The sequence below is a fragment of the Melospiza georgiana genome, chromosome 3, assembly GCF_028018845.1.
Source record: "Melospiza georgiana isolate bMelGeo1 chromosome 3, bMelGeo1.pri, whole genome shotgun sequence".
Classification (NCBI taxonomy): Eukaryota; Metazoa; Chordata; class Aves; order Passeriformes; family Passerellidae; genus Melospiza; species Melospiza georgiana.
Window position 1 is genome coordinate 95,852,100 of NC_080432.1, and position 15,872 is coordinate 95,867,971.

At 37.6% G+C, this 15,872-nt stretch overlaps 1 protein-coding gene across 1 annotated transcript in view; it reads right to left on the reverse strand.

Moving 5' to 3' along the window:
- SNTG2 (syntrophin gamma 2) overlaps window positions 1-15,872 on the reverse strand; it is a 116,853-nt gene that overhangs the window by 41,881 nt on the left and 59,100 nt on the right. The window contains exons 9-10 of the mRNA XM_058020809.1: window positions 12,844-12,973; window positions 5,220-5,258 (exon numbers count right to left, since the gene is read on the reverse strand). Coding sequence (XP_057876792.1) covers window positions 5,220-5,258; window positions 12,844-12,973 — 169 coding nt within the window. The remainder of the gene's footprint in view (window positions 1-5,219; window positions 5,259-12,843; window positions 12,974-15,872) is intronic.

A 15,872-nucleotide genomic window follows, 5' to 3' on the forward strand; every position in this document is an offset into this window, starting at 1 on the left:
CAAGAGTAGGTGCAGGGCTTCTTGTATGCTGCAGGATGAAGTCAGGCAAACAGGTCCATGGCACACCTGCAGCAGCAGTTTGGCTCTGAGGAACAATGAGAAAACCCTTCATATTTGAAAAGTTTCTTATTTAGAATTATGATTTTATAATTATACAACACAGAGTAGAAAAGAGAAACTTATTTCTGAGAAACTAATTATCCTACCCTCTCAAAAATGCAGTAGCCCTGATACGTATTTTGTTTCTAAAAAATGCTTCCTTAATGTTCTCAGGACCTCTCCTATAGTGGAGGCTGCCTATTTTCTCTCAGTAATCTATTCTAGCACTTTATTTCTCATGTCCAGCATGAATCAGCCTCACTGTAATCATAATTACTGCCCTTTCCACTAAAGACTCAAATGGTTTTCACCTTAAAGTGGAAGAATTAAAAAACTTAGTTCACAAATGGAGCAAAAATAGACGAACAAGGATATGTAGCTGGTGTAGCCATCATTCTTTGCTGCTTTTCAGATGTTATTCTCTGAGCAAAAAGTTATCATTGTTGAATATTTCTTTCATACCTCTGTATTTTTCTCAACCTGTCCACAGAGGCCACAGAAAACCTCTGGTCAATGCCTTTTCAGAAACACAGTGCACAAAATCAGAGGCAGTATTCTGGCCAAGGCCTTACAGCAACAGGAAGGCTTAGCATGTTCTGCAGTAGCTGGCTTAGGTACAGCCCACAGTGCCTGCCTTTCTCAAAAGCCACCATGGTTGTTCTGGCGTGCAGGTGAGCAGCCAGCATGGTCTGATGTTAAACAGACAGGTAACAGTGTGAGAAACTGCTGGACGTCGCTCACAGTGTGAAGGGAGGAGTTGGCTGGAAGCTGAAGCCAACAAGGGGGTAAACATCAATAAGGGGGCAAACCAGAAGGTGAAATACACTAAAAGAAAGTGAATAATGGATGGAGAATGCTAAAAGATAATGAAAAAGGGGACTGATTTGCAGACAGCTGTGGTGCTATCACAGATTAAGGCTGAAATAGCCAAATGAGCATGTAAAATTCAGAAAAAATAAGGGCCAATGGAGAAGCAGTAAATTGTGGGTGAATTCCTTATTTGCAAGGAGAAAAAGGCGGGGGGGAAAGGAATATTACGTATACCAGAGGAATGCAAATTTTTGGGGTGTCTGTTGGTCAACCCTGTACCTGATTACAGCATACAGACGTAATAATAAACTGTAATAATAAACCATAGTAGTAAGTCATAAATATGAACCCGTTTTTCATATTTTCTCTATCTGACTGGCTTGTGCAGATAGGGTCATGTCTGAGTTCTAGTAAAACAATGGGGGATGAACCAGACCTTTCTAAAAGAATTTATCTCATCCAGAAAACCATCAAGCATTTTGCAGCAACTACCTCTTCAGTTTTTTTCCCAGTGTTTTACATATACTTAATTGTTCTTGCATATATGCCATGTACTAATTGGCTTCAATCCTGGTTTTCAGATTCACTCTTCAATAAGGCAAGATCATTCATATGTTTAACATGGTGTTTTAAAGCTTAATGTCTGTAAAATTAGTAGGCTTACTTTTGCTAATGCACCATAAAGGCAGTATTCAAGGGAACTGGATCTGGGTCACCTCTTCAGCACTTCTAGTCAATATGTCAGTTTGGAAAGTGAACCATCTATACCTAATATTGGATTATCCAACAAAATCTGTACAACCAAATCCATATAATACTTGTTTAAAATATTTTAATGTCAGAAGTTGTCAAAAACCTTGCTGGAATCAAGATATGTTGCAGCAACCTCCTGTCACACATCCACAGGATTTACATGTTCACAAGAGAAAATTAGATTGGTTGTCATGATTTGTTATTGAAAAATCCTTCAGAGCAGTCATTTATCATCTTTCTGCTCCACACAGGTATTTTGTTTATTTATTTCAAATTTCTTTAGAGGGATTGAAGTCAAATTGAGTAGTATCTAATTGTCCAATTTCTCCTTCTTTATTCCATTAGCAACCATAATGTTTGCCCTTTCCTAATGTTTAGATATGATACTTGGCAGACACAAATCCCCTGAAATAATAACGATAAAAGTTTAGGTCTTTAAAACATAAAAACTATCCAGCAAACAAACCAAAAACCATTGCAAGTATTTTTATCTGTACAGAGAGAGAATTGGCTAATTTACTTTCATAAAAATTAAAAAGCAATCCAGCAGCATGTATTTTTGAAAATTGAGTCCCAAATTTAACAAAGAATCAAGTGCTTTCAAATCTCTAGAGTATTATAATAAACAATATCAAGCAAAATGAAAAAGTTATGATGCTTAGATGCTGTGTGTTTCATCATTAACACAGGTTACACAAAGAACCAGAGGTTCAGCAGAGCTACTTATTAAATGCCTTTCAAATTTGTGTAAACCTTGAATATTTCTTAAAACCTTGTAGTCCTTGACTTGGAGTAACTATCATGACATGTCCTAGTATAATTAGAACTCGCCAAACAATTTCCACAAATAGTCTGGGATTTTAGCTTTGGTGGAAATAATTTCCAATAGGCAGTTTAAATGCAAACACCCTACTTTGGTGGGGAAAAGGAATTTAAAAGTGTGGAAGTAGCCAGACCAATTAACTTCATAACCTGTTTCTGTCAATATAAATTGATATGTTTAACAATATAAACATATCAATAATAACTACAGCTTCTACTACCTTGCCTAATACCTCTAACTTTTGGTCATAGACACACAGCAAAGTCATAGAATCAGAGAGTCAGAATATTCTGAGCTGGAAGGGATCCACAAGCATCATCAAAGTCTAAATTATGGCCCTTCACAGGCTAAGAATCACCATATTTGTTTGACATCTTTTGGCAAAGAGACCCATAAATAAAGCTGTTTTAGACCCAAGAACCAACATCTTCGTCCTTTCCCTTTTTCTTTATTTAAATGTGTACAGAATTCATTATGTTCTGGAGATTCAGTTTGCAAAAAAAAAAATCAGAGGCAATATAAGAGACAAAGAAGAAAGCCAGGTTTAACAAAGTAATTTTTTACATTCTTGATAACCTTGAATCCTAGTTTTTTAATGGCCTATGAAAACCAGAATCTGAATGAATCTATCCACATCTAACCTTCTCCCTTTCTGAAAGATTAAGTTGGACTCTAAAAGCAATGAAGAAAACTCACCGCAGGCAACACAGTAATGAAACTCTAAGGACCTGTTTAATTCTTCAGGAATGTCCACGCTCAAAAGGAAAGATAAATTTGCAGCTATCAAAAATTTTACTTCAAGGCAGGTCTTCAAGTGACCTTCAATCTCTTAAGGTTATCTTTCCTCTAAATTTTAAACCAATTGCCTTAATAAGAGCTATTTGGGACTGTACAAACATTATGTAACTGACACTAATAGGCTCCATTAATCTAGGTCAGAAAAGGTTCTCTTCTGCTTTCAGTTATCATTGCTGAATTTTATATGATGCCTTTGTGATATATGTATCTGAGAAGTCACATTTTGATTGCTTTTAAAGCAAATTTTAACAGGATATGTAAAGTCTGAGTTGATCACAATTGTTCTTTTAATATTTTTATGTTTTCTAGTTTTGTTTACTTGATCTGCCCAAATTCATTATAAACTTTTTTCCTCACTTTTTGGCAGAGAACAATCCAATGTTTGTTGCTCTCAGTTGTACCTGAAATTTTCAACTTCTGAAATTAAGGTCCTAATTGTCCTTCTTTTCATACTCAGAATTTAAAGCGCTGATACCAAGTTTCACACTTGCACAGTTCTCTGGAACAGAACAGGTTTCTGCACTGATTATTTAGGCAGTTTATGGAGACTATGCAATTAATTTAGGAAATCAAATTATGTATCAAGTGATATGTAGATAGTTGTATGACTGTCTCCAAAATTTTTTGAAAATTGAAGGAGAGTATGTCTTCTTTTTTTTAATTGAACTCATTATGTGTGTCCAAACTGATAAGGAAAAAAATTTGAATAGTTACTAAAGCACTTGCAGTAGATAGTTAATCCAATAAAAGATATCCAAATCCAATACCTTTTCCCCGGGCATTCATAATCACCTGGTTTTCATATTGGTTTAATTAATAATTAAAAGTCATGACAAAGAGAGCAATTAAATCACAGAATTATAGAACAGTTTGGGTTGGAAGGGAGCTTTAAATGTAATGGAGGTCAACCCCACTGCAAAAAGCTGGCACATCTTCAAATAGATCAGATGGCTCAGAGCTCCACTAATTTGACCTTGAATGTTTCCATGGATGAGGTGTGCATCACCTCTCTGGGCAACTTTTGCCAGTGTTTACTGCCCTTAATGTAAGAAAAACTTATTTTTTATGGCTAAACTAAATCAACACTCTTTAAGTTTAAAATTAGCACCTCTGGTCCTATTACAATATGTTCTGCTAAAAGTTTGTCCCCGTCATTCTTATAGGCCCCCTTTAGATACTGAAAGGATTCAATAAAGTCACACTGGAGCCTTCCCTTCTCCAGGCTGAACAGCCCCAGCTTCCCCAGTCTCTCCTCACAGGAGTGATCTTCCATCCCTCTGATTATCTTTGTGCCCTTCCTCTGGATCTGTTAGAGCTGGTCCATGCCCTTCTTATTTTGGGAGCCCCAGGGCTGGATGCAGAGGTAGAGGGGTCTCACCAGAGCAGAGCAGAGGGGCAGAATCACCTGCCCTGACCTGCTGACTCTACTTTTGATGCAGCCCAGGACACAGTTGGCTTTCTGCTCCCCAAGTCCTCCCTGCCCTTCAAGTGCCGTATCACAACTTCTAGGAGGATCTCTTCCTTGATCTTCCCAGGAACATGGATGAGGCTGGCAGGTCAGCAGTTCCTGCATTCCTCCTTTCTATAGGTTTTAAAAGTGGGTGCAGTGTTTCCTCTCTACTTCTCACCAGGGACTTCACCTGACTTCTATGACTTTGCAAACATGGAGAGTGGCTTGGCAACTACATCAGCCAATTTTCTTAGGATTCTGGGATGCATCTCGTCAAGTCCCATAGACTTAAGCATGTTCAGGTTCCTGAAGTGTTCACAAATCTGATCCTACAGTGGGAGGGACTTTGCTCTCCCATCACTGATCTTGCAGTCCATCCACTAGGCAGTTTTAAAACTGACTACATGTGCATGCAAGCTGTACAAATCTTCCAACTCTGCAATCACAAAAAATTTTAAAAAATGGATAATATAATGGAAATCTTACCTGGTCAGAGGGAGAACAGCATTTATTTGCCATTTTCATCTATGAAAGAGAGAGGGAAAACCACATAGAGTTATTGGTATGCTGAAGAGTTTCTGTGATGGAATTAGCATAGATTGACTTAGTTATTGAATACTATATTAATACTTCCAAATTATATTTGTAAGAAATTTTATCAGTCAGTGCTTAAATAGTAGATTTTTATTATTATAGCAAATTTGCAAAACCAAGGACTTGAAAGACAAAAGCTTTTAATCAGTTTTCCTTAAATACCTCATAAAGATTTGCATTTATGAATTTAACTTTGCCAGTCTGAGTGAAAATACTATATTGTACTGTGGACATCTCACTTAGATCTCAATTAAACAATTGCTTAAGCAGATTCTTAAATGATGTCTGCAATTAAGTCCTTGGACCATAAAGTGTAAGATGTATTTACAGATGAAATGAAAATTGCATGGGCTTTCCTGTTAGTTTACTCTTCAAGACAAAGGTTTTCCTCTTTGTTTAGGTAATGAAGAGTTTTGATCATTTTGATTTTTCTCTGGCAGTCATAGTTTGCACATATGAGTGGTGGACAAATACTGAAATATATAGTACACAAATACTTCCTTAAATGTAACATTTTTTAAAGTGCAATTTTATTAAGTGTAGATAAGAATTTAGAAAGAAATATATTGGAGTGTAAAACCAGGCTTCCCTACATTCTAGGAGGAAGCTGAAAACTGTCCTAGAGTTGATTAGTACTTCCAAAGGATCTTGTTGTCAAAAAGCTTGTTTTATTAGAAATGAAAGGTTTGTGATGGAAGACCAAAACCCTACACCTGTGAACAGGGAAAACTCCAATAGCCATAGGAAATGAACAGAAGAATTCCAGGGCTATAGTTTGTATGTTGGGTACACCAGATTTTTAAGATCAAACCTGTGGATGTAACTCATGATAATATGGTGATGCCATTGACTGCTGTGGTGGGTTGGCTCTGGCCTGTAGCTGAGCACTCACATAGCTGCTCACTCCCTCCTCCCTCCCAGCAGGAAGGGTGAGAGAATAGGAAAAGCAAAAGTAAGAAAACTTCTGAGTCAAGATGAACAGAGCTTAAGTGAAAGAAACAAGAAAAATTCAAGTGATGTGAATGCAATCACTCTCTGCCTCCCAGAAGCAAGCTTCAAGCTTCAAGCACCTTGGAAGATAAACCCACACCTCTTTTCCCCATGATGTCATTTCAATTCCTGAGCACAATGGTGTGGAATATCTCTTTGCTCACTTTCGGTCAGCTAACCCATCCGTGTCCCTTCCTAATTCCTTATTCCATCCTCTGCTGAGGTGGGTGGGGTGAGTCAGAGAGAAAAAAAGTCAAAGCCTTCATTCCATGCAAGCACTGTTCAGCACCAATAAAAACACTGGTGTGTTATTAATGCTGTTCTAGCCACAAGTACAAAACACAGCACCTGCTGATACAAAGAGAGCTCCCCCCATCCCAGCCAGGCTCAGTACACTTGTATGGGCCAACAGACTTTGTGTCATGGTAATGACACAGGCCTCAGGATGTGTCAGGGTTTATACACACAAACACACACACACACACACACACACACACACACACTCACTCTTGCAACTAACAGAGGACAATAACAAATCATTGTCCTCCACAGAGTGAAGTATCTATGATCATAAACAAAATGACCTTAGGAAAAAAGGCAATGTGGAGGGGTAGGATGACAACAGGAGTGTTGACGGTATGGACAGAGGGTGATAGCAACGCTCAGGGCTGCAGGAGGTCTCTAGTCAGTCCTAACCCATCATGGGCCATCAGGGTTTCTCCTCCCTCACACACTCACTTTTGCAGCCCTTTGGAATTGAAGTGTGCAGTTAAATGGTGCAGATGTGCTGGTGGGTCAGACAGCTGGGGGTGACTGAGGGTCTGAGGTAGAGGTGGCCAAGCTGCTGGGAGCCGGGGTCATCTGCCAGGCCTGGCTGTCACTTTGGGCTGTGTGTTGGGAGATCCTGCCAGGCTCTTGAAGTGGCCCTAACAGCTCCTGGCCACCCTAGAGGAGGAGCAGGGCCCACCACAACAGCAGTGGGTCACAGGCTGCAGGGCTGGCACCCCCTGCTTAGCACAGGCAGGGAGCAACCAGGAGGATGGAACTGGAATTTGGCTGCTAACTGGACAGAGGGGCCCCAGCAAGGCTCCTGGCAGATCATGCACCAGGTGTGCCTTCCTCAGCCTGGCACAACTGCAGGGCTGCACTGTTCTGGAGCTGGTCTGGAGCACTGGCTGGGAGAAGAGTCCCCCATGGGGCCCCATCAGTAACAAATCAGCTGGAACTCAAGAACCTCACTCTCTAACTTGGTTAAAACAAATTGGTGAAATGGCCAGTGTTGCAGAAGGAAGCAGTCACCAGTCTGATTTGGTGGTGGGCTTAATCCTGATAGAAGAGCTGTGCAGGACATAATGAAAAGTCACCTGGAATATTTCAATGTCAGTAGAAATGCTGATACACCCTGCCCATAGTCAGGACCAACCTTTCTCCTGTGCCTCAGACACAAATACAAACACAAATTAACTACAGAAAAGCCATGTTAGACACACAGAAAATATAATTTTCTTTCAGGTGTCTCAAACCCATACTTAATAATAATATTACTATAGCACAATCCAGTGCAAGTAAATGGGTTCAGATGTGCTTGGAAAAAAGTGTGTCAGACTGACTATGAAGGTTTTCTGCACCAAACAGGTAGAATATTTTGAAGAGCACCCTAATAACCAGCTCAGCTTCCCATTGGAAAGGATAATAGGGAAGAATGTTTAGACTCCACAGTTTTTCACTGCACAGGCAACTCATTCCCTATTCTAAGCAGGATGGCTGCAGCCCTGATGTTGCTGTGGGGAGAGGAAAAAATCTGCTTCTATATCATATTACATCCCAGTGTCACAGGGCTGAGAAGTAAGAACTCTTCACTTCACCCAGCACCACGTGTGCCCTTCACATGTCTCCACAGCTGGTGCAGACAGGCAGGAATACAAATGGGACACATTTACCTTGCTAGCACTGCAGTATAGAAATGTGAGCTGGACACAGCAGGGGAACTAAAACAAAAAAACCCGGGTCTGCAAAGACTGCAGGCTACTTGGAAAAGGAACTATTAAGCAAATTGTAATTCCTACACTCTGTTCTAAATGGATACATACAGGGAAGGACCTAAAATTATTCAGAACCATTTACCTAAATCTAAATGCCTCCCAGGCTGGGATTTATTTCACATATAATATACCTTTATTCTCTTTCAGGGAAACAGTGAAAGATCTTCACAGGCACCTATTTTTTCCTGGCTGTATTAGTATCCTATGTGACTGCTTATTGCTTGACCAAGTTTAGGGGATGTGGGTCCTATCCCTACTGACTACCCTTTACAACCTCTACAGTTTGAACTGTGGTACTTTCAACTGGAAATTTTGCATTTAAAACAACAAAAAAGCATCAGTGAAGAAATATTATGCATTCTCACCCTGGGAATAGAACCATTTGTATAATCATTGAGGCAGTCGAATTTGTATACTGCTTTCTACACACAAGGATTTTGTTTCCATCTACATGTACCCCAAATCTGCTGTGTAAAGAAAGCAAAACCTCCTCAATTTTCTTTCTTTTTTGTTAATGTATGTTTAGAGCTCATATTTCATAAGTCTCTCCCTATTACAACAGACATTTCACACAACTGCAACACAAAATATCCCCAGATATGTGTTTACATGAAGAAATAAAAGAGAAGGTTTACAGATTGTAACATATACAATTAAAAAAGATGTCATGGGTATCAATGTGATCTGGATTAATAACTCCACTTTAATATCAAATTTTAAGTTTCTACCATCCTCCAATGAAACTGCTGGAATGATTTATAGAAATCATGAATAATGTTTAAAGTAGAACAAGAGCATCATAACTTGTTCTCTGACCTGCTTATGACCTACTCATTTATTTACAAATTTTTTTTAAACAATAACACCATTAAAATTTACTGTGAAAAAACCTCAAAACCTTGAGAAAGTTTTGTATATAAGAAACAAATCTCTAAAATGTAAATGAACTGACAGCATTACGTTTAGGTGCTTCTACTGATTAAGACTGAAATTATGCTCAGTGCTATATTTCACAATAATTAAGATCCATGAGAAAACCTGCATATATCTGATAGCTGTCAATATGAATGGTGAAAAATAGAGAGAGAAATATATAAATTATCCCAAAGAACTTTCTCCTAGAAAGTCATAGCCATTATAGCACTGTCACTTCAGCCTACAAAGAACCCTTCAGCTGAAGAAATTAAGAACAGGAGCAGTGAGAAGCACAGGCAGAATAGTTTATTTCCTGTGGTTCTTGTTCAATCATGGAAGATTCACTGCCAGTTTCTGTTACTCCTCTTCCCCCAGTTTTTTCAACTGCACCTCCTTCTGCAAGAAAAGAGGTGTATGAAGAAATAAATCTCAGGTGCTGATTCACCTGCATTTATTTCTGCCAAGGATAAATGCAAAAAGCTTTGAGAATATTGAAAATGAGGACTGAATCACAAAGGACAATGATAGAGCAGTTTCATGCTGATAGAAGAGTATGTGAAAAAACAGAATATGGACAGAGAAATGAATAATTTGGGGCAAGGGTCCTCAGAAATGCATGTTGCTTGTAAAGCTGACTGTAACTGGGAGATTTTCTGAGCTAAACATACAAAGCATGTATCAGCAATGAGGGCTGAAAAGATACTCTTAGGTTTTTCTCCACATTGCAGCATTCTCTGTGCTCCTCTGCCATCTAAGAATTAAGTCCAGGCTGGTACCAGAATCATTATTTCTCATCTACCAAGTAATGCTCTTTAAATACGTACAGGGACAGCACTCCTATGCAGTGACAAGTTCTCACATCTCCACTGTTGAAAGATGACTCCTCCTATACACTTGATCCCCAGAGAGCTTGCCTTTGTATAGAACTTAGATGTTTCAGTAGTACTTCAAAAGAGTAGTCTGACATTAGCAGAAGTGTCACATTGTGGCAGAGCTATTTTTGCACTACCTACACTAGGACTGTCTCCTGGCATCAGCAGGAGATCTGACAAAGAGCTGCTGAACATGACTTTATTAGGGTAAAATAAAAAAAAATAAAGTATATTAGGGTAAAGTGATACAGGAAAGATTGGGTGCACTGTACAAAAAAAATCCCTATTAAGAGCTCTTTAAGAACTAAAATTCTAAAAGAAATTATTTAAAATGTCATGCAAATATATAGGGTAAAAAGTGTAGATAAGTGTAACACAAATAGGCACAGTTTAAGTAAGAATGACTAAGGTATGAGAAAAGTAGCTAAAGTCATGAAACCAGTACCAACAAAACAAAATGCAAAACTGTGTGGAAGTAAAACATGAATAATGGTAAGTACTGCTTAAAAACCTCATAGTAGCTCAGGTAAGGATGCTGACATTATGCCAACAGTGTTAGCAAAAGAAATCCATTGTGACCATGTATCTAGTAATTAATTTCCATACTGAGATGATGGTGTGGGACAGAATAGGAAATCAATAGTTTAACTATTTGGAGAAGCAAGTACTCATGAAAATAATCCATAACCAGATAAGGAGCTCTCTGAAATAATTTTTGAATGAGTAGTGATTATCTTTGGTCCTGGCGAATGGGGAGACACTCTACAGGAGTGGAGAAGTGCAGAGACAGGAAGAAGCTCTGAAGGAATAATGGATACATTCCCCAACGTCAGTGTCAGAGGGACAACAAAAGGGATTCTCACTGACTACTTCATCTCCCCTTCTGATGATCAATAATTAAATAAATGCTCTGGCCTGACCTTTCCAGTTGTACCACAGGCTGCACGCCTGACAAAACCTGGAAAGCCACTGTCCAAGCAAAAAAGTTTACATGCTTCTCATATGAACTTATATGAGTTTGCTTTGTAACTCACTAAGAACACAAAACATGGATATTCATCATGACTGTTGTTTCTCAGGTCCTTCCTGGGAACTGCCAGTTATATGAACACCAGATGGACTACTTTATTGACAGAATTCAATAGAAAAAGATAGTGGAGAAGACTAAGAAAGTGCTCAGTTCTTAATAAAATATTGCTGCTGACAGGTCACAGCACAGTGAAGATACTGTGTCAGAACACATAATTACTGCACACAGTCCTTTGGAAAAAACTGACTAGCACCCTATGACTAACAAAAGCTGCCTGCATTTGTTTTTATTCTTATTCACTTATATCGTTGGAATGGCTCTTATTCAGGGAATTTCTCTAGAAAGAAAAAAAAAAAAAGGCTTAGTAACTATGAATTGGAATTTCTCTAGAAATATTACCATACACTTTCTTAGAATTATTACATAATAATACCCTGTACATTATCTGAGTCACTAAATAGTATTTGAAAAGAACACGTCATAAGCAAAAATGTCTGATTTTGACAAAGAGATTGTTTAAGCAATTGAATATTTTAAAAGAATTAATTGAATAAATGAACTATTATGATCAAATGTGATTCGTGTAGCTTTTGAAGAATAGGAAAACAAATTAAATTTTAAGTCTGTTTTAACCAACAGACTTAAAGATTTATGTTGAAATTTAATACAAATTCTTCACAATATAATCTGGAGACCTAAGCAACAGTTCATTTAGAGTACAAAGCACAAATAAAAGTCAGGCTACTAAATCATAATTTACGAAAGAAGTTAACAGACTATGCACATGTAGAGAAATAAATATTAAAACCTGCACAGGTAATTTTTTCAGGGACAGCTGTGCTATTGCATTTTCATGACTGAATTTTATCATTTTTTAAAGACAAATATACTTTCAAAATTGTACATTATTGAGTTCCCTATTTAACTTCATCATTAATTCCATAATTATCAATGTTTTTTAGCTGCTCTTTGATGGAATAATAGATGTGGTGTCCAAATAGTAATTTTCTGTTTCTCTGGGGACTAGTTAATACTTCCGTTTGCAAAGACAATTGTTACTTATTAATTTACGGGAGTAACTTAAAATAGTATAGGCATCTTTATACTTCTAGGAAGTGAGATGGAATAATGTGTCCTTAAATAAATCAACTCTTAGACAACTCAGAGATGTAAAATTACTGTCTCCAGTAAGTCTCAGTAAATCATTCTTCACTAGCTACAGAATTTTCACATGCTTGTTTCAAAATAAACAAATCTAACAAAGAGCTGCTGAACATGACTTTATTAAGGTAAAATAAAAAATAAAAAGCAAAAAATGCTAATTTCAAGCATGGTTTAACTACAAAAATGTGAAAATGAAATATTTGGTCACATCTAAAGCTCTGTGAAATGACCACTACTGATACATATTTTGACCTAAAAATCTTTAAAATGATAAATGCAATCTGATTTTCTACTGGTTTCTGTTCTATGCTAACACTGCAAGCCTTGAAAACTTCTTGATACTTTTGATCAGGCAGCTCTCCCTATTTTGTCCTTTCTCTTTTTCCTCCCTTTACACAAGCATTTTATATATTGTACTTAAAGGTGAATTGTTTTTTACCTTTTGAAAACTAGAAATAACTTTACAATAGTATGAACAAGAAAATATGCAGAAAGTAACATACATTTTGAAGTGTCAAATCACTGATGTTAGTAGACATTGCTCTCAGCCAGTCAGCACTCTCCTGGGCTGTATAAAACTGAAGTATCCCAGTACTAACTCCATCGAGTGCCAGCACTTCAAATGCATTAGATCTGCAGTAAGAAGAAATATATCCGTAAAGGAAGATATGTCAGTTTTCTGAAACTGCCCAATATTTATCAGTGTTCAAGTGATTTTTATGCCTTTTGACAAGTTTTTGACTGTTTAATTTACCAATCAATAGAAAGGCAACAAACCCAAGGATAATAGGGCAGTACCAAGAGTAACAGATACAAGAAGTATTTTCTCTGTACCAATATATACAAGTGCTGATGATCATTTACTTCCCCTGGGTATATATATTATGTTCATAATTATTGAACTTAAAGTAGTGTATTCAGGAAATATGCACTGGGCCTTTTTAAAGACAAAAATAGTGTTTTTTAAAACCAAAATGCCAATTTTATTTATTGCACTTTGGCTTCGTTTACTGGGAATGTATGAAGATTCAAAGCACTGTCTTCCTTAGCTTCCATTTCTTGGATTCCTAAAGTTTTTTTATGTGGTATTCAAAGCAATGCTTACTTCAAGCACTCTTATGTCATAGGAATTTGAAAAACGTTCTTAAAAGCTTCTTCAAAAATTTTCCCTAGTCTTCTCAAAACAGCATTGGCACAGGCTAATGTGCAACTGCATTTTGTTAAATTTTAATGCAACTTTTATGTGTTTACAGCAACTTTATTCTGCAAATACCATTGCTTTCCTTCCCTCACTATCTGCAGTAAGTAAGGCATATGTACCTTTGAAATTCCCTACACCTGAATGGTGGTGGGATATGCTTTTTTAACTCTTAAAATTTTCCTATAGGAACCACAAAAGCTCATTAACTAGTGGCATGCAAGTACAGTGGTCTAAATTTAAAAAAAGTGACACACAATAGTTGCAAGAACTAAACTTCAGAAAGACAACCAGATTATTTAAATGTCTATGATTGCCAGGAGAGTTAGATTTTACTTATATACTATTGTGAAAGACAATTATAATTAGCTCAATGATTTTGCATACATTTGTTTTGTGTATAGTATGGAGAATATCACCACCACCTTCTACATTTGTATATTAGATATTTATACTTATATGCTATATTGCCCCATTTTTGGTACCAACCTAGAAGAAAGCTAACTAATGAATCAGAATACTGCTCTGTGAAGTTGCTGAGTCTTCCTGGGGATCTTTGATGTAAGGTAAAATCCTCTACTGCTTAATTGATGACATATGTCAACATTCTAAATGACATATAGTGGTTTATGTGCAGTTATTCATTCCTGACTTAGAGAAAAAAGTTATTAACCTAACCTTTGTCATTTGTTTGATGGTGAACATGAATACTGAACTCTATATACTTGCTAGAAAAGGACTACCCATTATACACAATATAAATAAAACAATGTATTTGAATAGATATATGTGAGATGCTTTGCTTTTAAAGAAGCTTTAAAGCATTATATCTGCTGTTTGCAAAAACTAACATGCTTGGCCTAAAGACTTAGATATGTATCAGCCAATTGTCCATTTTTCTTTCATGATTGAATAATCATGGGAACTACTAAAACTTGATGGCAGTGGCACAATTCTGTGATACTTTTATTCCAGTAATCTCTTTCACCTCTTCAGAAAGAAAAAAAAAAAGATTAAAAAAATCCTTCTATTGCCTTCAAGTAAACTGAGTAAAATAATCACGTCCCAAACATATTGTTCTTTTACCTAAGGTTCTGACATAGATCCCAACAGTGCTGTAATAAAATGACTTATGGTATCATTTCCTCAACATCCCACTGAGACAGTGAGAATCTGTCAGCCCTTATGCATTGATACACACTGGTGCCTGCAAACAGACTTAATTTAATGCTGTGAGGAGAAGCCCTTCGCAATGCCCAGCTTAGGTATCCCATTCAAATATCAAAGCTAAGATGGTAGGATCCTTACACTGCAAGAGGGCTGTCCAGAGCATTTAAGAGAGCCAAGCAATAGTATGTGCTCTCCATGGAGCCACAGGGTGTCTAGATACTAACTCAGCCTCTGCAGACACACAAAGACCTGAATGCCTTATTCCAGTGGCACAAAGTTCCCTATGTGGCTGATGAAAGATCACAGAAGGGAACTCCTCGGTTAACAATTGAGGCAACCAAAATAGTCAATCAAAATTTAAAAAAACATCTTTTATTATAAAAATCACCGAATATTTTACTATTTGAAACAGGGTGCTGGTGATAGAGTGGATTACACTAAAACTCCTTTTTAAAATATAGTGATCAATTACAGACAGTTAATAATATTCAATATTCATCTAGAGATCGAACACTTCACTAACTAACTAATGATATTTGCGCAGAATCAAATAGGGTGTGAGGAATCCTGCTAGTCCCTTAGTCCAGCCTCCTCACTAACTTTCTTAAAATACAAATCTTTTCCACAGGAACACCAAAATTGGACACAGAGGGAGCTACCTCAGGTGTGGCCTCAGGAATGCAAGTAGATGAGGATAGATGAGAACAACCATTTCCCTTGACTATGTTATTGCTAACACAGCCCCTTATATGGGACTTCACCACTGAACCTGTGCTCAGCTGGCTCCTGCTCAGTGAGGAGTCTGCCAAGGTCCCCAGGCCCTGCCTGCAGAGCTCGTTCCCTTGCTCCAGCACACAGACACCAGGACATTCTTTTCCCAGGGTTCAAGGCTTCTGATGAGCCAGTGGTGGTCACATTGCCTGGCACATGAGACTGAGACCTTTGGGGCACTGCTGTCCCCACTGGGCTGGCTTGGCAGGAAGGTGGTTTTAGCAGAAAGCAGTTCAGTGTAAATGACATAGGACAAAGAAACAGCCAGTGCTTTTCAAAGTTTATATATGCCAGTCATGGTAGTAACACGGTGATTTTGCCCTGAATCTTAATCAACTTTACTACAAACTTTACTTTATTTCTTGCTTTCAGTTACAAAAGTTTCTCTCTGAA